This window comes from Triturus cristatus, chromosome 7 (assembly GCF_964204655.1).
Source record: "Triturus cristatus chromosome 7, aTriCri1.1, whole genome shotgun sequence".
Taxonomy (NCBI): Eukaryota; Metazoa; Chordata; class Amphibia; order Caudata; family Salamandridae; genus Triturus; species Triturus cristatus.
In genome coordinates, this window is record NC_140590.1 from 1,327,390,687 (window position 1) to 1,327,417,009 (window position 26,323).

The following is a 26,323-nucleotide window of genomic DNA, read 5'->3' on the forward strand; positions in this document are numbered from 1 at the left end:
CTTGGACATCGATGAAGACCCGCTCAGCTCGCGTGGCCCGATCTCAGTGCACCATAAGTCACCGTCCCTTGCGGGTGTGCCTGTCCCGGCCACAGTGCATACGGGGCCACTAACTCTGTGCATCAAGTGCCAACCAAACGTGCCTGTGTGCCCCTGCTGACCGCTGCCTCGGGACTACACTGAAGGCCAGCAGGTCACACCTTGGGAACTGAGTCCTGATATATTCATGGCAGATTGTATATCATTGCACTGGCCTCATCGCAGACTGCATCCCTTTTCAGCTCTGGTGCTACTAAGTCTATTCCCGACATCCATGGACACTTTGTGGTTGAACTTTGGTGGCAACTGAGCCTATGGACTGAGGGTTGTCTTCAACATCATGTCGGTAATGCAGATTTTCTAACAACAATGAAGCTGTAGCATTCCACTGCTCCATTTGCTGCTTCCAGACGGCTTCTGCCCTCTGCATCCTGCCCTGGAGGACACCCTCCACTGTCCCCCGCAAGCCTCTGCCACCTCCAACTTGGACCTCGATGAGGACCTGCTCAGCACTTCGTGTGCCCCTATCTCACTGCACCACAAGTCACCGTCCCTTGCGGGTGTGCCTGTGCCGGCAGCAGTGCATCCGAGGCCACTAACTCTGTGCAGCTCAAGTCAGGGACCCTCTCTGCTGAGATATTGGAGGTCCTCTGAGACGGTGGCCTTGGGTCCTCAACGCCATGTGTCTGTGACCCTGCGCTGTTCGCTGCCTCCGGCATCAGCAGTGGTCCACCAGGGCTCACACATCAAATTGAGTCCTGACTGGCCCAGACGTCTCATCACCGCAGGAGGCACACACCACCACCGCCAGGACCACCTCCAGACGACAACAGCAAGAGTTGTATGTGTCTTACTGCCAGCTTGTCAGAGTTGGTCTAACCTGTCGTGGATGCCATAATCTGCCTGATACCCTGGTCAGCACTCGAGGTGCCACTGACTCAGAGCACCACGACTCATGGACCATTTCTGATTGGGTTGTGTGCTGTGGGGAGCTCACGCAGCAATGTCACCTCAGGCAGTGTGGGAGACCGGGGATGATGATGCAGGTGTACCACACCCCACTGCAGCTGCATCAGGTATTTCCCGAAGGGACACAATCCTTGACATTTTCTACACATGAGCGAGCTCAGCTTTGATGCCCCAACATCGGTGCACTGCAACTCACAGACACATCTGTTTGCATGTTGTTTGACCTCTTGCTCCGGATGCCAACATGATGCTCATGGGTACACTGAAATGGTGCCCCCCTTGCCTTTCGCACCATGAGATTAGCCGGTACCTGGTCCTAGCTCAGGTCGACCTGGCTGCTACTCATACCAAGGTTGCCTATAAGAAGGTAACCGCTTGGTTCTTTGCCTTCCAAGATTGTGACTACAATAGCTGAGGGATATTGTGTACCCACTATCTCGCTTATATAACCCTGCCAGTTTTGTTATGAACTGAGGCAGCTGTATGTAGGTTAATCTGGTCTGGCATTAAAACCATGGTAGCAATGAGGACTTAAAAAAAAAAAACAATGATGCTCCGAAGTAGTCTCTGTAATGCTGGTGTTTACTGTTTTCATCTCCATGAAGTTCACTGTTCAAGTTGTTGCCAGCATCAGCAACTCCGTGCTGGCTGGCTTATACTCACCCCACACACATCCAGCACAGGCATCACTGTGCATGTGTCCCTGCCAATAAAGGAGCCGGGTGCTCGTGCCTGTAGTCAGTTCCATAAACTATCTCAGTATGTCCGTGTGGTCATGATGTACGCATGAGGGTCCCTAGGCATAAAACATTACATTGTGCTGTGTACAGCGTGCACTACCATGTTACCTTTGGCAGTGGGTAAGACCTTGGACATACAGCTTCGTTGTCACCCACTTAATGCATGGGAGGAGTGGAATGGGCGTCGTACAGAGGTCCAGCGTGGGGGTGTGTTTGATCCCTGGGCTTTGGGCATGGTTCTTTGCAGGAAGTATGCATGTGTCTCTGTCGAGGTGGGGGTCTCCTTTGTGGGGTATGGGTGGTCCTTGGTGGGACTTGAACACCCACATGTGTGATCTCGTTCAGGTTCCATATGCTCTGACCCCACCCGCACCTGTTCAGCCCCCTCCTTTTAGCATTCTGACACCTGGCGTTGGAATACGGTGTGTGCCGAGGTGGAGTGTTGGTAGACAGACGTGGAGGCGGGTGCTTCCTGCTGTGTGGTCTGTGCAAGGGTTGGTGTCTCCTCTATGTGGCTTGGCTGCACTGCTCCTGGGGGTTGGTCACCTCAGATGTCCATGGGCTGTTGTAGGGCGTCGGTGGTCCTCTCCAGCATCACTGATGAGTAGTCTGGTCTGCTCTGCTGGAGGTGTTGTTTGCCCCTCTGCAATGTGAAGGGGAGATGCATGTTGACATTGTTTTGACGTGTGTTGGCGCATTATTCTAGTTAGCATGCAGATTATATGATGATGTACATTGTGACTGTTTGAGAAGTGCTGTATATTTGATGCGGAACAGTGGACATTTGGAGTACATGAGGTAGGTGAAGATGTACATGTGCGTTTCCATCTCGCAGTTTCCTGCTGTGTTACATGTGATTGGCCTGTTCCTGCGCATTTGCGGACCCAGTTGTGTCCTCTGATCTGCAGTGACGGTGTTGCACTTTGTAGCACATTGTCGTGGGATGTGCTGTTATTGCTATGTGTGTGTGCTGCAGTGTGCCACGGGGATCAGGGACATGTTCCAGGGTCATTGTGGTTGTGCAGTGTGCTCCACATTTGTGTGCATGTGTGCCATTGTGCCCATCTCCCCCGTCCCCCAGTCCCTGGTTGTTACTCACCCGGTGGATGTTGTGTCAGTTCCTATCTAGCTGTGTCCGGACTCCCAACTCCTTGCGCCATCTCCACCCTGATGACTGTGGCCTCCATTTCCTCCAGCTCCTCCTGTGGCGCAGGACCCCCACCTCCTGTCGCCTTTGCTGCCTTCCTGTTGGCAGCGGGTTTGTACTTGGTTTGGCTTTTCACATCGTGCCAGTGCCTCTTGTCCTCCTCCATAGGTATCTTCGACACTCCGACTGCATTCACGTTTGTCATGTTGTCGTTCAGTGAATGCTGGTGTTCTGTCACCTCAGTGATACTGATTTTCCTGCGGACTGCCCCCCTTCTTCCTCTTCCTCTTCTCCTTGCCCTTCCCCGACCCCGAGGTTCCTTGGTTGTGGTCTGTGGGGCTTGTGGGGTTCGGGTTGGCCTCTGCACTCGGTCAGGGAGCATCCATGGTGCTACACAGTTTCTTGTTTTCTCCTTTTCTTATTTAGTTGCTTTTATGGTGCATTTTCCTGCATGACGCGTGGGTATTGCATGCCTGCCGCTGGTTATCACAGATTTTTGTATCACGGTTGGCCTCATCGCTACTTCTTTTGCGTTGGTGTTTCGCATTTTTGTGGTGTCTCGTTGATTTTATCGCGGACATTTAACGCGTTGTCGTGGGACTATCACATGGTGCCACCGGCTTGTGAATACCATGTTAACATGGTGTTGTTTTCCCGCGATAGACTGCAATATGCAAAGTTGCGCTAAGCTAAATTTGCAATGCTTATCACACATTCTTGAGAATATACCTCATGGTGTACCGTTTTCTTTGCCCAGTCAGCAACAGCTCCTATCATTTTAGACACAACATGGTAGCACAGCTACAGCTTTCCAACGCAGTAGTTTTTATCATATAAACTGTGTCTCGTCTCCTTGGTGGCAGAGAGGAGAACTTCGGCAGAGAGACAGGTCCTGGAACAAATGCCCACACAGCCTGACAAGCAGCCTTGCATAAACTGATTTTACACTAATGATGCGGACCACATAACTACATACACCAGGTATGGGGTCTGTTGCCAAACTCAGAGATCACAAATATTTCCCTTTGCTCACACAGTAGGGGTAGGCCTAGACAGATAGATGATTTGCTATGGTGGGGATGTTTATTTTATGAAGCCTGATTGTAATTCTTACTACTTAGTTTAGTGTCATCTGCCTAGTGATTGCAGCACATTTGCTTCCTAATAGCCTACAATACTTTCAATTAATGTATTGTAATCTTTCCTCTCTACTTTTTTTTGTTTACTAAGGGCATGCATGAGTGAGAAACAAGGGGGAATTATCTGTTTCCACGGTTCCCTTGGGGTTAGAGAGTCATATTCTAGGTTGCCCAAATTACCTGTTACTATGGTAAGGTTAGGAGTTCAGGTGAGGCACTGTGAGCTACCCAGGATTTGGGCTGACAAAATAAAAACGTCGTAGAGAGACTCAGTCTCTACATTCTTATGTCCTGTCACCCCAAGGCACAGTTCTGCTTTACCAGCAGAATCCCTGCGACACTTCCTTATGACATATGAGGGCAACTGAAAATATACAAGTTTAAGATGTGTCCTGTACTAACCTCTATTTCTGTGATTTAATATACTATAATTCTGTTCCATGTATAATAATAACCTAGGAAACATAGAGGGTGCACTGACAACTGTCTTGCCTCTTGGTTCACTAATGTTGTCGGAGTGGCAAATGTTTTTAAGGTCATGTCTGAGAACTATCACTTTTATTAAATGATGTTCATTACAGTGATATATTCTGATGCAATACACTTTCTTTGAATTTTAAGAGTTGTTGGCATGTTTTTACATGTTTGTTGCACAATGTCTTTAAAAATTAAGGTGTTTCTATAGATAAGGAGTGCAGAACACCTTTTTTGCTTCTTTTCCTTTTAATTCAGTTAATGTGTAAATAAATACATGCTCGTTTAACAGCTTTCTGAATGTGAGTCAAGTCATACTTGTATCTTGCGGCTTATAACCCAAGAAGGTATCCAGGTGCTGTGCTGCAGGGATCAGTAAAAAAGCAGGTCTTGAGTCCCTTCCTGAAGTGGGTCAGCAAGGGTGTGTTGTGGTGGTGAAGGGGGAGGGCGTTCCAGGCTTTGGCAGTGATTTGGGAGTAGGAGCAGCAGCGGCGGATGGATATGCAGTATCTGTACAATGGCAATGTGTGCGGAACAGAGATTCCTGATAGGGCAGTGGAAATGCAGGCGGTGGTTCATGTAATCGAATCCTGTGTCGTAGATGGCTTTCAAGGCATGGGTCAAAAGCTTGAAATGGCACCTCTTCTCGACAGGGAGCCAGTGGAGGTCCTTCAGGTGCTGGGTGATGCTGTTCCTCTTGGGCAAGTTGAAGATCAGTCTGGAGACTGCGTTCTGGACCATCTGGAGCCTTTGCATGAGTTTGGTGGTGGTGCCTGCATAGAGTGCTGTGGTCTGTAGTGTAGTCGGCTGGTGATAAGGGCCTGTGTCACTGTTTTCTCGGTGCTGATGGGGAACCACTTGAAGACTTTGTGAAGCATGAGGAACATGTGGAAGCACGCTGAGGAAACAGCATCGACCTGACATTTCATGGAGAGTTCACTGTCCAGGATGAGGCCGAGGTTGCGGTCATGGTCTTTTGGCGTGGGGGTGGGTACTGATGATCAGAGCTTCAGTTTTCTCCATGTTGAGCTTAAGGTAGTTGTTCTTCATCCAGGCTAAGACATTCTTCATACAGTTGGTGAAATTGGTCTTCATCGAGGTGGGGTCACTAAGAGCGAGAGGACGAGCTGAGAATCGTCGGCGTAGGTGATGATGCTGATGTCATGCGATCTGACAATGTCCGAGAGTGGTGTCATGTAGATGTTGAAGATGGTTGTACTGAGGGATGAGCCTTGGAGTATGCCACAGATGGTGTGCTTGGGTTTCGAGGTTAAAGGAGAGAGGCGGACTCTCTGGGTGTGCTCAGTGAGAAAAGATGTCATCCATCTGAGTGCATCACCTATGATTCCAATCTGGTGTAGTCGATTAATGAGTGTGTGATGGGAAACGTTGTTGAAGGCTGTGGAGGGTCCAGCAGGATCAGGGCGGCTGATTCTCCTCTGTTGAGTAGGGTGCGGATGCCATCTGTTGCGGTGATAAGGGCTGTCTCAGTGATGTAGTTGGCTCTGAAACCTGATTGGTACATGTCCAGTAGGTTGTTTCTCTCTGGGTGTTTGTGAGTTAAAGGTTGATGGCCTTCTCTAGGAATCTGGCAGGGAACAGGAGCAGGCAGATGGGATCATGGTTCTGGAGCTTGCTTGTGTCTGCATAAGATTTCTGAGTGCTAAGCTAGGTAAATAGTGGCCTAGTGAGCCACATGTAAAGGTCAGAAGGGTCGTAAACAGCCACAGAGCTGTATTTTGAGTATTCATAGTCTATCTAAATAAATGTGAAAAAATACTAGCTGCAACTTCTTATTTCCCTCCAACAAAAATAAATGTAGATAAATACCGATAAAAAGACAAAAAAATAAATATAGATGAATACAGAAAGAAATGTTTAAAAAAATACCATAAAACCGTGAGCCCTAATTATAAGCAATCAAGCTTATAATCTTTGTCATTGGGTTGTCATCATGTCCAAATCAGACCTACTGTTTTGGTCACAAGCCACCCATAAGGCAACCATCGGGTACATTTTAATACATTTACATATGTGTACAAAATAAAGTTGTCAAAACAATTTAACATTTATACTAATAGAACCTAATGAGGATTATCAAAGTGCAAATCGTCTATCCCATAGTTTATTCAGGTCGGTCATCAGCACGAAAACCCTTGCCTTCTATGGTAATGTGCAAGATTCAATATAACAAAGTACCTGCTTACAAGCCATAGCACAGGGTAACAACAATCCACCCTTAAAAGCCTTGCTGTTATCACATGCTTCTCACAACCTTTTACTTCTAAAAAGATCACATCTAAGGAATCCAGCATAATTTTTCCCAGTGAATTGATAAGGCCTGTAGTCTTTACCAATGCTTGGCACTATATACATATAGCACAGGCCTACTGAAATGTGCATAAGATGGCAACCACCAGGCATACATGTATAACATTACAAATATATAGAATATTATAATTGGCAAAACAATTTGCAACCCCTCTCAAAATGAACTAACAAAAATCCTTGCAGTGAGATTCTATCCCATAGTTTGTCAGAGTGGGTGGCCTAACCAAAACCCTTGCCTACTTTGATAATCTGTGAGATTACATGAAACCAAATAGCTTTCTACAACTTGTAACATAATATGATATAAATCCACTGTGAGAGGCCCAATTGACAGTACAATATATTTTTTCCCAATAAGTAAGCCAGGACTACTGCCTTTGTAATAACTTTTCATTATAAACAGGCCAGACCAATGGCATCTGGCATAACATTTCACTGCATACCACTCAAACCTAGAGCTGTAATAATTGGCTTGTCACCATAACCAACGTAGGCCTACTGTACTGTAGTGCTAGCTTTCCTGTGAGGCAACCTAATGTATAAGAATGATTGGAAAAACGAAAACTGAGAAATCACACTGGAGGCAAATCGTTGAAACCCAACTTTAATGAAAGACAATCTAAAGTTAATAGAAATAAATCAAATGATAAAGGAAACATTTTAAAGGCAAGATGTTTTTAAAGAAACATAAAAAATCGCACACTTATGTGTATATTGGGATAGTGAGATTTTTTCAGGGTTCAAGGAATTGGTTATGATTAGGGGCGATGAGAGTTTTTTAGAGTTCAGGGATGGGTGGATTTTAGGGGTGATGAAGGTTTTTAGGGATCAGGCATGGGTGAAGTTTAGGGAGGTGAGGAGTTTTTAGCGTTAACAAATGAGTGGACTTTAGGTGTGAGAAGATTTTTAGGGTTCATGGATGGGTGGAGTGTAAGGCAGTTGAGGTTTTTTTAGTTTTTTGGGATGGGTTGAGTTTAGAGTGGTAGTGGGTTTTAAGGATTCAGGGATAGGTGGAGTTGACATGTAAAATTTTTGGGGGGAGTTCAGTGAGGAAGGAGTTTAGGGGTGGTGAAGGGTTTTTAGGGGTCATTAATAGATCGATTGTAGGGGTGGAGAGGGTATTTTTTAGGTTTAAGGGATGAGTGGAGTTTAGAAGTGGTAAAGAGTTTTAAAGGATCAGGAATGGGTGGGGTTTAGACATAGAAAGGGGTTTTAGGATTTAGGAATGGGTGGAGTTTTGGGGTAGTGAGGGGGTTTTGGGTTAAGAGATGGGGAAAAGTTAGGAGTAGAAAGTGTTTTAAGGGTTCTGGGATTGGTGGAGTTAAGGGCTCAGAGATGGGTGGAGTTCAAGTGTGGTGAATGGCTTTCAGGGTTCAGGGATGGGTTGAGTATAGGGTTAGAAAGGGCTTTTAGGGTTTAAGGATTGGTGGGGTTTAGGGGTCAAGGATTGTGTAGACTTTCTGCAAGGAAAGGCTATTTTAGTGGGCAGAGATGAATGGTGTTCAGAGATGGTGAGGGTTCAGGAAATTTAAAGCATCTAAAGTAATCATTTGACAATGTAAAATATATCAATCCAAAATATGTCCTCTGATGTAAAGGATTGAAATAAATACCTTCAACAAAAATGTTTCCGAAAGTAAGACATGCAACCATTTCATTTACACCTTAAAAAAAATGTTTTGCAGAAGCTAATTTAAAAAAAGAAATTCTTGGAATTGGTTTCTATGAAACAGTAAACCATTTAGATGTAATGCTTACTCAGTAATGGTATACCATGATTTTTTTTTTAAAGAAATCATATACAACCAGGCAACCATCAGTCGGACAGTGATACAATTGCAAATGTTTTCAAAATTTGAACTGGTAAAGCAAAATACTATCTCTACTAACATGGTTTAATGAGGAATCTCACAGTGCAAATCTTTTATGCCCACGGTTTGTCAGAGGTGGTAACCAACAGCAAAACCCTTGTTCACTAAAATAATCTGTGAGATTCCATATAACAAAAACCGTATCTGTATTTTTTATTCTAGAATAATAATAATCCACCATTTAATGCCTATAGATTTTAACATATGCTTTCACAATCAACATGCCAGGAGTTTTGAAACTTTTCATAATAAAGAATCAGGCATATAGCCTTTACGATTGGCTTGTCACCATAATCAACTCAAGCCTGCTATACTGAGTGTAAGCTTTCCACAAGGCAACCATTTGGCAAACAGTCATAAAAATACAAATGTATACAAAATGACAATTGGCAAAGCAAAACTCTAGCTCACCTAAGTGCCTAACAAGGATTATTGTAGTGCATATCTTCTATCACCACGGTTTGTTCTGGTGGATCAAAAACACCAAATCCCTTGCACAATATGTTAATCTGTGAAATTCCATGTTACAGACTACCTGCCTGCAGGTTTAGCGCAGTGTACTAACAAATTATCCTTAAAAGCCTGTCAATTTAATACATGCCTTTCACAATAAGTAACTGGCTTTGCCATAATATTTCATAATAAACAGACCCAACCTATGAAATCTGTCATGACTTTCCTGATGGACCAATTAAGCCTTTACCATTTGCAATTGTCTGTACACCTTACCCAACACTGGCCTATTCAAGTACGCATAAACTGGCAACCGTCTTGCATACAAAATCTTTTATTTTAAAATTATAAAATTACAAATATGTAGAAAAACACAGCTTGTAGAACAATTTAGAGCTCCTCTCAACAGGGCCTAACCAGAATCACCATAGCGAAACGTACCAGGCTTTGTCAACGTGGAAACCCAATGTCAAAACCCTTGCCTACTACAGTAATCTGTGAGATTACATGTAACAAAATACCTGACTGAAGTCATAACATGATGTGATAACAACAAACTGTTAAAGGCCTACTGGCTTTCACAAATACATTTCACAATTTATAAGCTAGACCAACTGTCTTTGTCTTAATGTTTCATAATGAGCCGATCTGACCTATGGCATTGGATATAATTTTTCCTAATAAACCAATCAAGTCTTTAGCTTGGCACCATAACCTACTCCGGCCTACAGTTTTTGGCATAAGATGCTCCACAAGTCAACCATCAGAAATACAGTGATAAAATTAGAAAGTTATACAAAATTAAGTTTGGCTCAGAAAATTCCATTTATCCTAAGAGTGCCTAATAAGGATTGTCACAGAGCAAACCTTCTATATCCACAGTTTGCCATACGGGGTAACCAATAACAAAACCATTGCCTACTAAGGTAAACTGTGAGATTCAGTGAAACAAAATACCCATCTGTAGGTGTCATTTTTAGCCCTATGGCTCGTTGCTGAGGGCTATACTGGTTGCTAAAGGTTGTGACCCTGAGTTATAGGCCCAAGCAGCATGCGAGGAACTATAACCAGGGAGAGGGCCTTCAGGACGCAGTATAGCAGAAGGGCAATACGGCTATTAAAACCTTCTATCCACTGTTGGTAGGATGCTCTAAATTAAAAGGGAGAAACAGAAAGAAAAACATTAGAATGTTTAGAGCAAAAAGCTAATATTGGTCATTCTTAGCCCTGAGCCACTTCATTGCCTTTAAGGAGTTCTCAACATTCCAATATTTTAATGTAGAGTAATAACAATTCGCACTTAAGCTATCATTGACTCGCCATCATAACTAATTCTGTCCCGCCATATTGAGTATATGCTTTGCTGCAAGCCAAAAAATGCATAGTCTTTTAGTGTAAGCACACAAATTCGGCCCAATGAAATCCTGTACTCAGAAGAACTAACGTGTGGGTGGAGCCGAAATACCTCTCTTGGTAGTACTCTGAACGCTCTTTTTTTGTTGATCACATAAGGTAAGCTAACAATTGCACTGCCAAGCCAGACCGAAAAATCCATGGGTAACCCTGGACCACCCATACTGCTCTCAAACACAAAACTGCACTCTGAAGTCTAAAGTTAATGATGGAAGGGAAGGCGATCTGAGCTGCTGCTAGAGAAAAACAAACACCATAAATAATCTGGTGACCATAGACACTTTAACAGCATTATAGTGTAAGTTGCTTGCCCCTGAAAGTTTAAGTCCAGACAGGCATACTGCTGCTGGCTCAGACACCTAAATAAAGAAGCACTATAATCACAGATCTGTGGTGAGGAAGCACTTTTTTCTTTGCAAATTACCAAAATTCTGCCCAATCAAAACATGCACTTTTGGCTACCAACATGAGGCGGTAGCATTGCTAAGAGATCTTTTTTTAAGTTGATGAAATTACATTTGGTAACAGTGTTGCTGTCAAGCTAGACCTTAAAACATAGGGCTAGATTTCCATAGAAATAATGCAACTTGGTGCAGTACCCAAAGTTGCACGCTGTGTTGCGGGAAAAGGACACAGCAGGACACCCCCATATTTATAAAGATATGGTGCTGCTGCTGTAATCCCCCACACTGGTGCTCTTTAGGCTTCATTGCACCAGTTTGTGATGTCTAGCAAAGGCATTGTATGGGAAGGGTGCCCATCCAGTAGAAAATACTATGCTTATACATAGTTTAAAACCTTTCTAACTTTGAATGAGTACTGTACATTAAGGCACATATGCAGAGTTGAAAAGGTTTTGAGAAAATAATTTTTTTCTCAAATGTTATACCTTCCTCATGAAGGCGTAAATTATTAGTGCAAAGCCCTGTCTACCTTTTCTAGTAGATAGGACTTTGCGTCATGATCTATCAGTGGTTGCACTCATGTATCAACCATGGGACACCTCTTGATGCAAAGAATTGCAAAGTAGCACAAAGCGCTGCTTTGTTTTACTTTAGGCTACTTTCCAACACAAATCAAGACTTGCACTGGAAAGTAAATCCCAATTTAATGCTCTGTTCCGGCTTGTGTTACTTTTTTGACACTGCACCAGCACAAAGCCTTCATAAATATATCCCATTGTTCAAGTGGTCTAGCTGATGTTTTTTCTTTCTACTTCCAATTCCTTAAGATGTGGGTCCCTCAAGTGTCAACACTCTCAAAGTGAATGTTTCATGTCTACGTGAGACCCCTTACTTTATTTAATTTTAGGAAAAAATCCTTAATCCGTATCTCTGTCCACATTGCTAATCTACTCTCTGCCTCAAAAGAAGTGAATAGTCAGATGATTCAAAGCTGATTAACCTGAATAGATTAAGAACTTTGGTTATTTCTTTGGTACGCTGGTCCAGCTGAACAGATAATTATATCTAAAATAGCCACCACTGTTTGACCATAGGAAATTCACCTCACTTAAAAAGTAGGAACTTTGAAGTTTATTTTGATTAAATCCTGTAAGTGGGTTCCCAGGTTACTTATGTTTTCAAACACATGATATAGCAGCTATCACCTACAAAACAAGCATTGGCATAGCCAATAGGTCTCGCTTTTGGGACCTTATAAGTATTTAGTTATGCAGCATAATATCCTTGGTGCAACAACATTAACTGTTGCATAGTTCAACACTTATAAGGTCCCAAAGGCGAGACCTATTGGCTATGCCAGTGCTTGTTCAAGTTCTTCCTATAAGTGAAATACAGGGTTACTCTCTTTCAAAGTGTATTAGTATTAGAGACACATTAAAATATGGGTTTTAAATGCAACGTATGGAATTACTGAATTTCTCAGAACATAGTAGTATTTGCACTGTATACTTCAATCTACTTGAAAGGAAACAAAGATTTGCTTAGCTCCTCAATGTGCATTTGTATGGTCGACCCAGGTGTCAAACACAAGGGACACAGAATAACTTATTTCCTAAGAATGTAGTTGTGGTGACTGTTGTAATGAGAGCCACAAATAGTGTTCGGTATTTACTAAAAATGCACTTGTGAAGTCAACCCACATGTGATCCAGAAGTCACACAGATAAGTATCATACAGATAACGGGTATGTATTTGTGAGAACAGCTTGATTGTGTTTCTTATTATGAATTCAATAACATCTGAAAAGCAGCAGTTTAGAGTGAAGGGTGGAAGGTCAACTTTTTAAGAACTAAAGGAAGAATAAGACTAAGATGGTGACGTAAGGGACTGGTTGTGCCATTGAAGTAAACCCAGGTGCAATTTAAAACTCCTTCATGGACTTCTTTGTTTCAGTGATGCTACCGTATATGTGTAACCCAACCTGACCCGCACTTAACTTAGGCATCTACTACATTCTAGTGGAGGAGGGCTTCAGAGAGATCCATGAGGGTTCATGGAAAAAAGTCATACGGTAAAGACGATTATTAGATTAGTTACAGCAATGGAGATGGACCTCATTGTAATTCTCCACTAGCTTCTGTCTGTTTAGAAGGAGTTTCTCCCCAAAAACTACAATTAAAAGTTTTCTTTTGTTATGAGAAAGCACAAATCGTGGCCGCAGGAAGAAAATAAAAGTGAGTGGCCGTGCTTGTGAGAAAGCACAAATCGTGGCCGGGGGAAGAAAATAAAAGTGAGGGGCCGCACTCGTGAGAAAGCACGGCAGTTAGCATGGAAGAAAATGAAACTGACGGCACGGAAGAAAATGAAACTGACGGCACGGAATAAAAATGAAACTGACGCGGCCGCGGGAAAAAAATAAAAGTGAGCGGGAAGTGATCTCAGGGATGCGCTCTGTGCTGGGGGAGGGGCAGAGCGAGGCGCTTGGGAGAGCGCTGTGCTTTATGAGCCATGACGGCCAGACGGAGGAAAGACAGATGGCGGCTGCGCGCGTACACGCGCTCGTGAACGCAAGCTTGAGGCCAGGAAAAGCCTCTGGAAGCACTTTAAAAAATCCACTAACTAAATGTCTCGCAGAGTAGCGCATGCACTGGCTCAGGTGAGACCTAAAAAGTGTATTCGTATGCAGTGATGGCCGATAATTTGAATAGGGGGGCGTGAGCAGGCCACACATGCACACACATACTCACACTCAACCATCTACATGCACACTGACTCACACTCATGTATTCACAAGCATGCACACATACACCCACCAGTCAAAGCACATATATACGCACACACCCATTCACTGAATGCATGTACAAATATGCATACATTCATACATATACACTCGCATGCACCAAACAGTACCAAAAACAAGCCCTGGGCTGCCGCGTTGACCTCAGGTGGTGAGACAAAAGGCTTGGTGGTTCCTGGAAGACTGTGACTGTTGCCTCCTGTCAGTGACTCGCGTTGTTATGAGATTCCCTCACTTGTCAAACAGTGGGATGGGGTCAGTGAAACTGCTGACCCAATCCCACTCTGTGAAGAGCGACACTGATAGTCACTCAGCCTTGAGCACTAAAAGGCTTAAAACTGGACCGCCCAGGTCTCAGTCTATTTGTGAAGCTCCCCCTCATCATAAGAAGGAGGACCTCCAAGCACTTTGCTGGGCTAAGGAGGTCACGCTTACAGGGCTATATCTTCAGCCCGACAAAGATCTGCTCAATCAGCCGGGCACCTGCGCTTCTACCGCAAGTACGTTTCAACAAAAACTAGGGAACTCAAAATGGCATGCAAGGACCTTGGGTAGCAGTATTTTTAGAAAAGAATTGTCTTTGTTTTGAGTAAAGTAGCCAATCAAATAAATATAGAATGAAACCAGTTCTATATTGTTACTGTCCAGCCGGACAGTAAGATTTAATCAGTGACAATTGTAAGGATCAAGCGAAAACACAATTTACAGCGGGACACAGTCCTGTATCCAAAAACATAAACGTGGACAAAATAATGACAAAATAACAAAAGAACAAACAATCAGGCAAGACACAAATGCTTGCTTGTGAATATGAAAGGTAAAACAAGCGCGATAATAAACACAGCCGTAACACATTGCATTGAAATTGGTTTGTGTGCACAGTGTCTAGGAAGTCGACATTTCAATCCTGTTTACACCAAAAATGGGATCATCATCAGGACAGAACAGATAATTGCCTAAACGACATACAGCCTATACAACACAGTGGTTGTGACAAAATCACACACAAGGGGGGGCCCTGAATTTATACCTAGGCAGGGGTACAGGGGAAAAATTCAACTGTCAAACACTGCCTGAAACGTATTCAATACCTAAAGTGACAACGTCTTGTATAGACAAGAGGGGAATCAGTTGCCACCTCATCACTGAGCAAACACAGTGTGCAGACAGGAGGGCAGGATTAACCAAGTGATAGATAGTTTTCATTTTAGTAGAATGAACATCGATAATTAATGGTACAAATAGATAATATACAGATATAACAAATTACGTACATTGGTTAAAAATAGTCAGTAACAAATAGATACCCAAGACAAATATATATACAAAGTTTACCAAAAGTCTCCTCCCAGGACAGACGAGTGAACCAACAATTATTATACATAAACGCCTTACATGGTCATAGATTCTAATCGAAACCACACTCATTCAACCACTACATTCAAACACATAGACAGGACAAGGACAACAACTGGTCAGCTTCACATGAACCCAACCTATATACCAATGGAAAATCGGATACAATAAAGATTCTAAGAGAGCAACTAATTCCTTATACAATATTGTAGAAATATCAGTGATTGCTATTATTACATTTTTTGAATTGTTGAGTAAATTTTTTTTACTAAATGTTTTTCAGAAACCTATAATGGCATCCAATCTCGTGGGAAAGGTTTGCCAGTCAAGAAGAGAAATGTGTTTCTCAGGGATCTCAGGGTCACACCTTCTTCAGGGCACCATGCTGATGAACAGAGGGGGCAAGACCCATCTGGGGGATCTGGACAGGGCTCAACAAGTTGCTTACAGTCTCTGAAAGTGAAGCCTAGTTAGGTAGACAAAATCCAGTTGAGAAAGTCGCAACGTCAGGCAAAATAATACCTAAGATACAGGGCCACACCCAATAATGGAGGAAGTGAGCTGAATGAAAGAGGGATAAACATATAATCAAAAGATCTCCTAATGTGGCGTGAAGAATCAGAGAGCCATAATGCGGAGAAATAAGTACGATATGGCAGAGTGCATGACTCACATGGAAGGTCCTAATCACCATGCATAACTCAGTGGGATACGATATCCGGACACGTGAGTGGAGTGGTGCAGGGAAGAGTGCAGGTGCATAGAGTGGCATAGAGTCTTACGGAGTAGAGTAAAGTGGTTAGGAGTGCAGTGGCATAGAGTGCAGATCCTTCCCAATAGAACGGGAGATATTAGGTATGTGCAAGGGGATGTAAGAAAATATTCGGTAGCTGAGGTATCAGTGACTTCCCAAGAAGAAGGGAAGAAGTTACATGTACAGGTAGGAGTACTACAAAACCTCCCAGAAGATGTAACATTTGGTACAGACAATACTGAATCCGATCCATGTTTTAGACACAATTTCAGTTATCAAACAAGTTATTAGACAAAATAAAACAACCTTGTCACAATGCTTTACTTACCTCAGAGGCCTGGAAATTAGACATATATTTTCATCACGCACAAAGAAATGATGCACATTTACAAAATGCCTGGAAGGAAGCTAAGGATAATGAGGAAAAGCCCCTGTCACACTTCCCTCGATTGCTTATTAAAAATGGCCTTTTATATAGGTTGGGGACATAGGGGCTGGTCTCCAGTTCTTCGTTCCAAAGGAATTCAAGGAACTAATCCTTTTTTTCTCATTCTAACCTCCTGGCTAGACACACAGGAGCAGAGAACACATCCAAATGGTCCTGAGATACTTTTATTAGCCAGGTATTCATGCGGAGATAAAGAAATATTGTCAAGAGTGTGAGGTATGCCAATGCATGCTAATGGAAAAACTCATACAAATTCATACAAACCTCCCCCTGTTCCTCTTAAACCATTACCTATAATCTGGGAACCATTTGAACGTATGGATATCGACCTGATTGGTCCCTTCTAGAAGAACAATAGGGGTGATTCATATGACCTTATTATTTTTGACTACACAACCTGTTGTCCCGAAGCAATCCCCCTCAAAGCAACCACCACAAAATATGGCCCACTTATTCTCTAGAGTTGGTCCCCCTAAAGAAATTATTTCTGATCAGGGCACCCCTTTTGTCTCCAAACTGATGCAACAGATATGTACAACTTTAGACCTTTCCCATATCAAAACATCTGTATACCACCTACAAACTGATGGGTTGGTGGAACATTATAATGGTACTCTCAAACTCACCCTTCAGAAAATGCTTACAGGAGAAGGAAAACATTGGGCTCTCTTCTGCCCCTTGTTCTCTTCGTCATTCGAGGACAAGTTCAAAGTAGCTTGAGCTGCTTATCTTTTGAGTTGTTATATGACAGACAGCCTAGAACCCTACTTGAAATGACAAGGGAAGCTTGGGGGAAAGAAGTGGTAACTTAAGCCCAGGATCTTTTACAATATGTCCAACAATTGAGATCTCATATTGGTAAATTGAGGGAACTAGATCACACTCAACTTGAGAAAAGCCTGGCTAAACAGAAGCATTTGTCTGATTAAGGAAAGAAATGGAGAGAGTATCAATTAATGATTGGGTACTTGTTCTATTCCCCTCCTCTAACAATAAAGCGAAGGCTGAATGGTAGGGCCCCTATTGAATTATTTCTAAAATTGGAAAAACAAAGTAGGAAATAACCCTTCTAAACATCAAACATACCACATAAATCTTGTAATAAAGTGCCTGGGAACCCCACTAAAAAATATTTTTTCTCTTCAAAAAGAGGTTCCTCAAACCAGTCCAATTAAAGACTCACCCAGTTGTACCTGTTTAACAGAACCTGCCATAGCCACAGAAAAAGGGATAGTTGTAAGGTAAAAATCTTACAGAATACCTACAGCCAGAAGGGAGGCAGTAAGCAGTGATTCGCCACTTCAAACATAACTGGCCATCCCCAGTAGTACTCGTCTATAAACCGGATGGATCAATACGATTCTGTATTGACTTTAGGGCAGTTAATCGAGCGTCTAAATATGACTCCTATCCTCTCCCCAGGGTAGATGAGTTAATTGACAAATTAGGTGAGGCTAAATACACCCCAACATTTGATTTAACAAAAGTGAACTGGCAAGTACCCCTAAAAAGCGAAGATCGGGAGAAAATGGCTTCTTCCACACCTGACAAACTTTTTGAGTTCACCGTCTCACCCTTTGGCCTTCACTGCACTCCAGCAACCTTTCAGAGGTTGATGAATAAAGTACTGGAGGCTCATCAAGCTTACTCATCCACTTACCTAGGCATTATAGTAGTCTTTAGTTCCACATGGAATTTACATATTCAACATCTTCATGCCATACTCCACGAATTATGACAAGCCCAATTGCTCGTCAATACAAAAAAATCTTGCATCAGTTTTACTAAGGTAAAATAGCTAGGCTATATCTTACGTAACAGCTTGATTGAACCACAGGAAGAGAAGGTTTGGGCTACTGTAGACACCCCTCTACTCAAAACCGGTAAAGAAATACTAGTCTTTTTGGGCCTTCTTGTCTATCATAGGAGATTTATTCCCCAATCTCCAGAATCTACCCCAAAGGATAGAGAAACATTTCAGGAGCTAACACAAGCTTTTATGTCCAGTCTCATCCTTACTTCTGATTTTTCTAAAACATTCATTCTTCAAACTTCTGCTTCTAATGTTGGAGCTGTTCTTTCACAGACCAATGACAAGGGGTTGGAATTACCGATTTTATTCATAAGCCATAAACTCTTTCCCTAAGAGCAGAAATACCCCATAATCGAGAAGGAATGCCTCACTATTAAAAGGGCTGTTGAAAAGTTGAGGTACTACCTGGAGGGCACTCCATTCATCCCTATATACTGTCCATGCCCCCTTAACTTGGGTGAGACAAAATATGAGGAATACCCTTAGAGTCCTCGGATAGTTTTTGTCCTTACAACCCTTTCTTAATGCTGACTTCCTATCCCCGATGCCTCTTTTTCCCCCGCTGGAATGTCTTAGGGAGGGGAAGTGTAGAGCTAGTCTCACGAGTCTCACACAGGACTTAGAGTAAGAGGACATTCCTTAGCATGTTATTCATACAGCCTAGTGAAGATAACTAGAACCCATACATCTTTTCGTTCTATTATTTTTTAAATCATTCTTTTCTTTGCTTACAACCATGAGAGTAAGTGCCCTTGGGAAGGTATCTCTTTTCTTCCTATATATATATTGAAACAGCAATTGTGAAAGGTCTTACCCCTGGCCTTTTCTTTTGATGAGGACAAGCTCCTGTCGGGTGGTTGGACTTTTGAATGACTAGAATCAAAAGAGAAGAAAACAGAGGATTAACACTACGTTACAATCTATTTATTAGAAAGAAAAAAAAAGACTAAAGAGACACTGATCAGATACAGTCTTGAATGTGTTTCAATCCCGCCAACTTTGACACACAGCCACTCAGAATGCATTTGTTTATGTGACATTAATTTAATTAAACAATATACTGTACACGTTGTTTGTTACTCAGTGCGTCTGCTCGGGATTCAGTCTGCACATTTTATCCAAGGTTGCCTAGAATACATAACAACATGGTGTACTATTTTCTTTGCCCAGTCAGCAACAGCTCCTAACGTTTTAGACACAACATGGTAGCACAGCTCCAGCTTTCCAACACAGTAGTTTTGATCATATAAACGGTGTCTCGTCTCCTTGGAGGCAGAGCGGAGAATTTCGGCAGAGAGATAGGTCCTGGGATGAACGCCCACACAGCCTGACAAGCAGCCTTGCCTTAACTGATTTCACACTAATGATGCGGACCACATAACTACATACACCAGCTATGGGGTCTGTTGCCAATCCCAGAGATCACTAATATATTCCTTTGCTCACATAGGAGGGGTAGGCCTAGACAGATAGATAATTTGCTATGGTGGTGATATTTATTTTATGAAGCCTGATTGTAATGCTAATTACTTTGTTTAGTTTCATCTGCCTAGTGATTGCAGCACATTTGCTTCATCATAGCCTTAGATAGTTTCGATTAATGTATTGTAATCTTTCCTCGCTACATTGTTGTCTACTAAGGGCATGCATGAGTGAGAAACAAGGGGGGATTATCTGTTTCCACGGTTCCATTGGGGACTAGAGAGTCATATTCTAGGTTGCCAAAATGACCTGTTACTCTGGGAGGTTAGGAGTTCAGGTGAGGCACTTTGAGCTACCCAGGATTTGGGCTTACAAATAGTAACGTCGTAGAGAGACTCAGTCCCTACATTCTGATGTCCTGTCATCCCAAGACACAGTTCTGCTTTACCAGTAGAATCCCTGCGACACTTCCTTTTAACGTACAAGGGTACCTGAAAATATACAGGTTGAGGATGTGTCCTGTACTAACCTCTATTTGTGTGATTTAATAAACTATAATTCTGTTCCATGTATATTAATAACCTAGAAAAAATAGAGGGTGCACTGACAACTGTCTTGCCTCTTGGTTCACTAATGGCATTGTTGTCAGAGTGGCAAATGTTTTTAAGGTCATGTCTGAGAACTATCACATTTAATAAATGTTGTTCATTACAGTGATATATTCTGACACAAGTCAATGAAATACACGTTTTTGAATTCTAAGAGTTGTTAGCCTGCTTGTAAATGTTTGGTGCACAAGGTCTTTAAAAATTTAAGGTGTTTCTATAGATAAGGGGTATAGAACACCTTTTTTGCTTCTTTTCCTTTTAATTCAGTATGTATAAATAAATACTTGCTCATTTAACAGCTTTCTGAATGTGAGTCAAGTCATACTTGTATAGTGCTGCTTATCACCCGAGAGGGTATCCAGGTGCCGTGCTGCAGTTATCAGTCAAAAAACCAGGTCTTGAGTCCCTTCCTGAAGTGGGTCAGCGAGGCGGTGAAGGGGCAGGGCATTCCAGGCTTTGGTGGTGCGTGGGAAAAGGAGCATCCTCCAGAGCGGCAGCAGAGGATATGTAGTATCTGTGCAATGGTGAGGTGTGCGGAGAGGAGATGCCTGGTACGTCAGTGGAAATGCAGGTGGTGGTTCATATAGGTGAGTCCTGTGTCGTGGAGGGCTTTGAAGGCAAGGGTCAGAAGCTTGAAATGGCATCTCTTCTGGATGGGGAGCCAGTGGAGGTCCTTCAGGTGCTGGGTGATGCTGGTCCTCTTGGGCAGGTTGAGGATCAGTCTAGCAGCTCCGTTCTGGACCATCTGGAGTCTTTGCATGAGTTTGGTGATGGTGCCTGCATAGAGTGCGTTGCTGTGGTCTGTAGTCTGGTCAGCTGGTGATAAGAACCTGCATCACTGTTTTCCTGGTGCTGATGGGGAGCCACTTGAAGACTTTGTGGAGCATGAGGAACATGTGGAAGCAGGCTGAGGACACAGCATTGACCAGAAATTTCATGAAGAGTTCACTGTCCATGTGGTCATGGACTTTTGGCATGGGGTGGGTTCAAGCTCCGCCAGCCAGCAGGAGTCATTCCAGAGGGCAGTGTGTCTACCGCAGATCAGAGCTTAATTTTTGTCCATGTTTAGCTTCAGGTAGTTGTTCTTCATCCAGGCTAAGACATCCTTCATACAGTTGTGGAAATTAGTCTTCTTCGAGGTGGAGTCCACTAAGAGTGAGAGGACGAGCTGGGAATCGTCGGCGTAGGTGATTATGCTGATGTCATGCGATCTGACAATGTCTGAGAGTGGTGTCATGTAGATGGTTGGACTAAGGGATGAGCCTTGGGGTATGCCACAGATGGTGTGCTTGGGTTGTGAGGTTAAAGGAGAGGGGCGGACTCTCTGGGTGCGCTCAGTGAGAAAGGATGCCATCCATCTGAGTGCATCACCTGTGATTCCAATCTGGTGTAGTCGATTGATGAGTTTGTGGTGGAAGACGTTGTTGAAGGCTGTGGAGAGGTCCAGCAGGATCAGGGCGGCTGATCCTCCTCTGTCGAGTATGGTATGGATATCATCTGTTGAGGCGATTAGGGCAGTCTCTGTGCTGTGGTTGGCTCTGAAACCTGATTGGTACATGTCCAGTAGGTTTTTTCTCTCCGGGTGTTTGTGAGTTGAAAGTTGATGGCCTTCTCTAGGAATCTGGCAGGGAACAGGAGCAGGCAGATGGGATCATGGTTCTGGAGCTCGCTTGGGTCTGCAGAAAGTTTCTGAGTGTTAAGTTAGGTAAATAGTAGCCTAGTGGACCACATATAAAGGTCAGGAGGGCCGGTAAGCAGCCATAGAGCTGTATTTTGAGTATTCATGGTCTATCTAAATAAATGTGAAAAAATACTAGCTGCAACTTCTTCTTTTCTCTGCAACAAAAATAAATGTAGATAAATACAGATAAAAAGACAAACAAATAAATATAGATTAATACAGAGAGAAATGTTAAAAAAAAATACCATGAAAATGTGAGCCCTAATTATAAGCAATCAAGCTTATAATCTTTGTCATTGGGTTGCCATCATGTCCAAATCAGACCTACTGTTTTGGTCACAAGCCACCCATAAGGCAACCATTGGGTACACTTTAATACATTTACATATGTGTACAACATATAGCTGTCAAAACAATATAACTTTTCTACTAATAGAACCTAATAAGGATTATCAAAGTGCAAATCGTCTATCCCCATAGTTTATTCAGGTCGGTCATCAGCACCAAAACCCCTCCCTTCTATGGCAATCTGTAAGATTCAATGTAACAAAATACCTGCTTACAGGCCTTAGCACAGGGTAACAACAATCCACCCTTAAAAGCCTTGCTGTTAACACATGCTTCTCACAACCTTTTAATTGTAAAAAGATCACATCTGAGGAATCCGGCATAATTTTTCCCAGTGAACCGATAAGGCCTGTAGTCTTTACCGATGGCTTGGCACTATATATAGCACAGGCCTACTGAAATGTGCATAAGATGACAACCACCAGGCATACATTTATAAAATTACAAATATATGGAAAATATAGTTGGCAAAACAATATGCAACCCCTCTCAATAGCAACTATCAAAAATCCTTGCAGGGAGATTCTACTCCCATGGTTCGTCAAATAGCTTTCTACAACTTGTAACATAATATGATATAAATCCTCTGTAAGAGGCCTATTGGCTGTAGAATATATTTTCTCACAATATATAAACCAGGACTACTGCCTTTGTAATAACTTTTCATTATAAACAGGCCAGACCAATGGCATCTGGCATAACATTTCACTGCATACCACTCAAACCTAGAGCTGTAATCATTGGCTTGTCACCATACCAACTGAGGCCTCCTGTACTGAGTGCAAGCTTTCCTGTAAGGCAACCTAATGTACGTGAATAAATGGAAATACGAAAACTTTGAAATCATATTGAAGGAAACCAAATGATTGAAACCCTACTTTAATGAAAGACAATGTTAAGGTAATTGAAATAAATCAAATGATAAAGGAAACATTTTAAAGGAAAGATATTTTTAAAGAAACATTAAAAATCACACACTTATGTGAATATTGGGATAGTGAGACTTTTTCGGGGTTCAAGGAATTGGTTATGATTAGGGGCGATGAGGGGTTTTTAGAGTTCAGGGATGGGTGGAATTTAGGGGTGGTGAAGGTTTTTAGGGATCAGGCATGGGTGAAGTTTAGGGAGGTGAGGGGTTTTCAGGGTTAACAAATGAGTGGACCTTAGGGGTGAGGAGACTTTTAGGGTTCAGAGATGGGTGGCGTATAAGGTTGTTGAGGTTTTTTTTGTTTTATGGGATGTGTTAGACGGACCGGGAGGGTCGGCCGAGGACAAGGGGAGAGGTCTCCGGGGAGAGCCGTCTCCAGCGATCGTACAGATAGATAACTTCCCCCCCACAGACAGACACCACACAAGGAGAAGATTTAGCGTTCTTTATAGGCAATTTCTTACGGTACGATGGAAGGTACAAGGAGGTCTGGACTCAGGGGTCCCCTCGATTCAAGTCTCTCAAGATGGGGAAAGGGGGTAGCGGGACAGTCTGGTTACCAGTCTTGGTAGTTGAGGTGGTATGGTGGATAGCTCACAATCCTCGAGCTCGGTGTTCTAGCTGGGATGGGCCGCGGCAGCGCCAGCAGGTCCCGGTGAAGATGGTGGATACACGGTCCGCGGCAGCACCAGCAGGTCCCGGAGAGATGGTCGATGCACGGTCCGCGGCAGCGCCAGCAGGTCCCGGTGAGGATGGTCGTTACAACGGGCCGCGGCAGCGCCAGCAGGTCCCGACGAGGATGGATGTTGCAGAAGGCCGCGGCAGCGCCAGCAGGCAGGACGATAGTTCACAAGATAGGGCTACGGCAGCGCCAGTAGTCCGTCAAGGCTGAGTTCTCTCGGTGTCTCTCGACTCCAGGATACAACTGCCGTCCTGCTCCGGAGCTGCCCTAGTTATAGGTCTGGCGCCCTTTGATGTCCGGACCCTCGCACTTGGAGGTCGGAGGGTCCGGGATGAAGGTGTCCAGACACCCAGCAGGGGGTGGAGCCAGCGCCTGGGGGAGCTGGAGGCGATCGGCACCTGGCGGGGGAGAGCCCTTGACGCTTTGTTCTCCCATTGACCTGCCAAGTGGTCCGCTCACCTCCTGGGTGGAAGGTGGTGCCGGGATGCCGGGGCCGGCCAGGCCCAGGGTTAGGGTCGGGTGGAGGCCACGCGGCCTCGTGGCGCAGGGCCCAAGATGGCGGCTTGATCCGGCCGGGGGAGCCGGTGGTGGCTCGGTCCCGTGATACATGGAGGTCCGGGGGCAGGAGTTCCGTCGGGAGACGGGGTGCGGGTGATTCGTGTGGGTCACGCCTGGCGGGCCGGGGCTTAGGCCCTGTCCTGCGGGGAGGGAGCAAGCCCTTCGTGTGGCCTGTCCAACATGCGTCCCCCCCAGCTGAAGGCGGGGAGAGTCACCCATCTTCCTGGGGACTCTCCTCGTCGAGGCGGAAGAAGCGTGACAGGCCATCTGCGTTGGCGTGGTCTTGGCCCGGTCGGTGTTCCACGGTGAAGTCCATTCCCTGCAGGGAGATGGACCAGCGCAATAGTTTTGGGTTCTCCCCCCGCATCTGCATCAGCCACTGCAGGGGTCGATGGTCGGTTTGTACCCGGAAGTGGGTACCGAAGAGATAGGGCCGGAGCTTTTTGAGGGCCCACACCACTGCGAAGGCCTCCCTCTCGATTGTGCTCCAGCGCTGTTCTCGGGCCAGGAGGCGTCTGCTGATGAAGGCCACCGGCTGGTCATGGCCCTCGGGGTTCAGTTGGGAAAGAACCGCTCCGACGCCGTGGTCGGAGGCGTCGGTCTGTACAATGAATTCCCGACTGTAATCGGGGGCCTGGAGCACAGGGGCGGTGCACAGGGCGGCCTTCAGCTTTTCGAAGGCCGCTTGACAGTCGGTGGTCCAATTAATCCGCTTCGGCTGGTTTTTGGACGTGAGACCCGTGAGGGGCCCCACAATGCTGCCGTAGTCCCTCACGAACCGCCGGTAGTAGCCGGTGAGTCCCAAGAAGGCTCGGACCTCGGTCTGGGTGACGGGGGGCTGCCAGGACTGGATGGCAGCAATTTTAGGTTGCAGCGGGGCCACCAGCCCGCTTCCCACCTGGTGCCCGAGGTAGGTCACGGACCCTTGACCAATTTGGCATTTGCCAGCCTTAATCGTGAGGCCGGCCCGCTGGAGGGCCTGCAGGACCTCTTGGAGGTGGAGGAGGTGGTCGGACCAGTGGCGGCTGTACACGCGATATCGTCCAGGTAGGCAGCGCTGAACTCCTCGAGCCCCGCCAAGACCTGGTTCACTAGACGTTGAAAAGTAGCGGGGGCATTCTTCATGCCGAAGGGCATGACCTTGAAGTGGTAGTGGCCATCGGGGGTAGAGAAGGCAGACCGTTCCTGAGCCCGGGGTGTGAGACCGATCTGCCAGTATCCCGCTGTTAGGTCGAAGATGCTGAGATAGCGGGCGGCCCCCAGCCGGTCGATCAATTCATCTGCTCGGGGGATAGGATGGGCGTCGGTCCGGGTGACAGCGTTCAAGCCCCGGTAGTCGACGCAGAATCTCAGTTCAGGCGTGGTGCCGGGGGCAGCGGCTTTGGGGACCAGTACAACTGGGCTGGCCCAGGGGCTGTCCGAGGGCTCGATGACCCCGATCGTGAGCATTTTGGCCACTTCCTCTTGGATGCAGGCCTGTACCCGATCTGGCACGCGGTAGGCCCGGTGTCGGACAGGGGGACTGTCCCCGGTGTCCACGTCGTGCAAGCACCAAGGGGTGATCCCGGGGGTGAGGGAGAACAGTGTAGCGAACCGCAGTAGGAGGTCCCGGCAGCTCCGGTGCTGCTCTGGGGTGAGGGCATCGGAGAGCCGGACCCCGTCCACGGAACCGTCGTTCTCCTGAGTCTTCAGGAGATCCGGGAGGGGTTCGGAGTCTTCCTCCGCCCCACTGTCCGTAGCCATCAGGAGGCTGAGTTCTGAGCGCACAAAGTGTGGTTTGAGTCTGTTGGTGTGGAGGACCCAAAGGGGGTTCCGGGGGGTCCCCATGTCGATGAGGTAAGTGACGGGGCTTTTGCGCTCGACCACTTTGAAGGGCCCCGTCCACTTATCTTGCAAGGCACATGGTTCGGTGGGGGACATCACCCACACTTGTTGACCAGGTTCGAAC

General features: G+C 44.9%; 1 protein-coding gene across 1 annotated transcript in view; it reads right to left on the minus strand.

Annotated features, from left to right (window-relative positions):
* LOC146811962 (uncharacterized) overlaps nt 1-26,323 on the minus strand; it is a 271,293-nt gene that overhangs the window by 14,078 nt on the left and 230,892 nt on the right. The window contains exon 4 of the mRNA XM_085618943.1: nt 18,963-19,021. Within this exon, the coding sequence (XP_085475069.1) occupies nt 18,963-19,021 (59 nt within the window). The remainder of the gene's footprint in view (nt 1-18,962; nt 19,022-26,323) is intronic.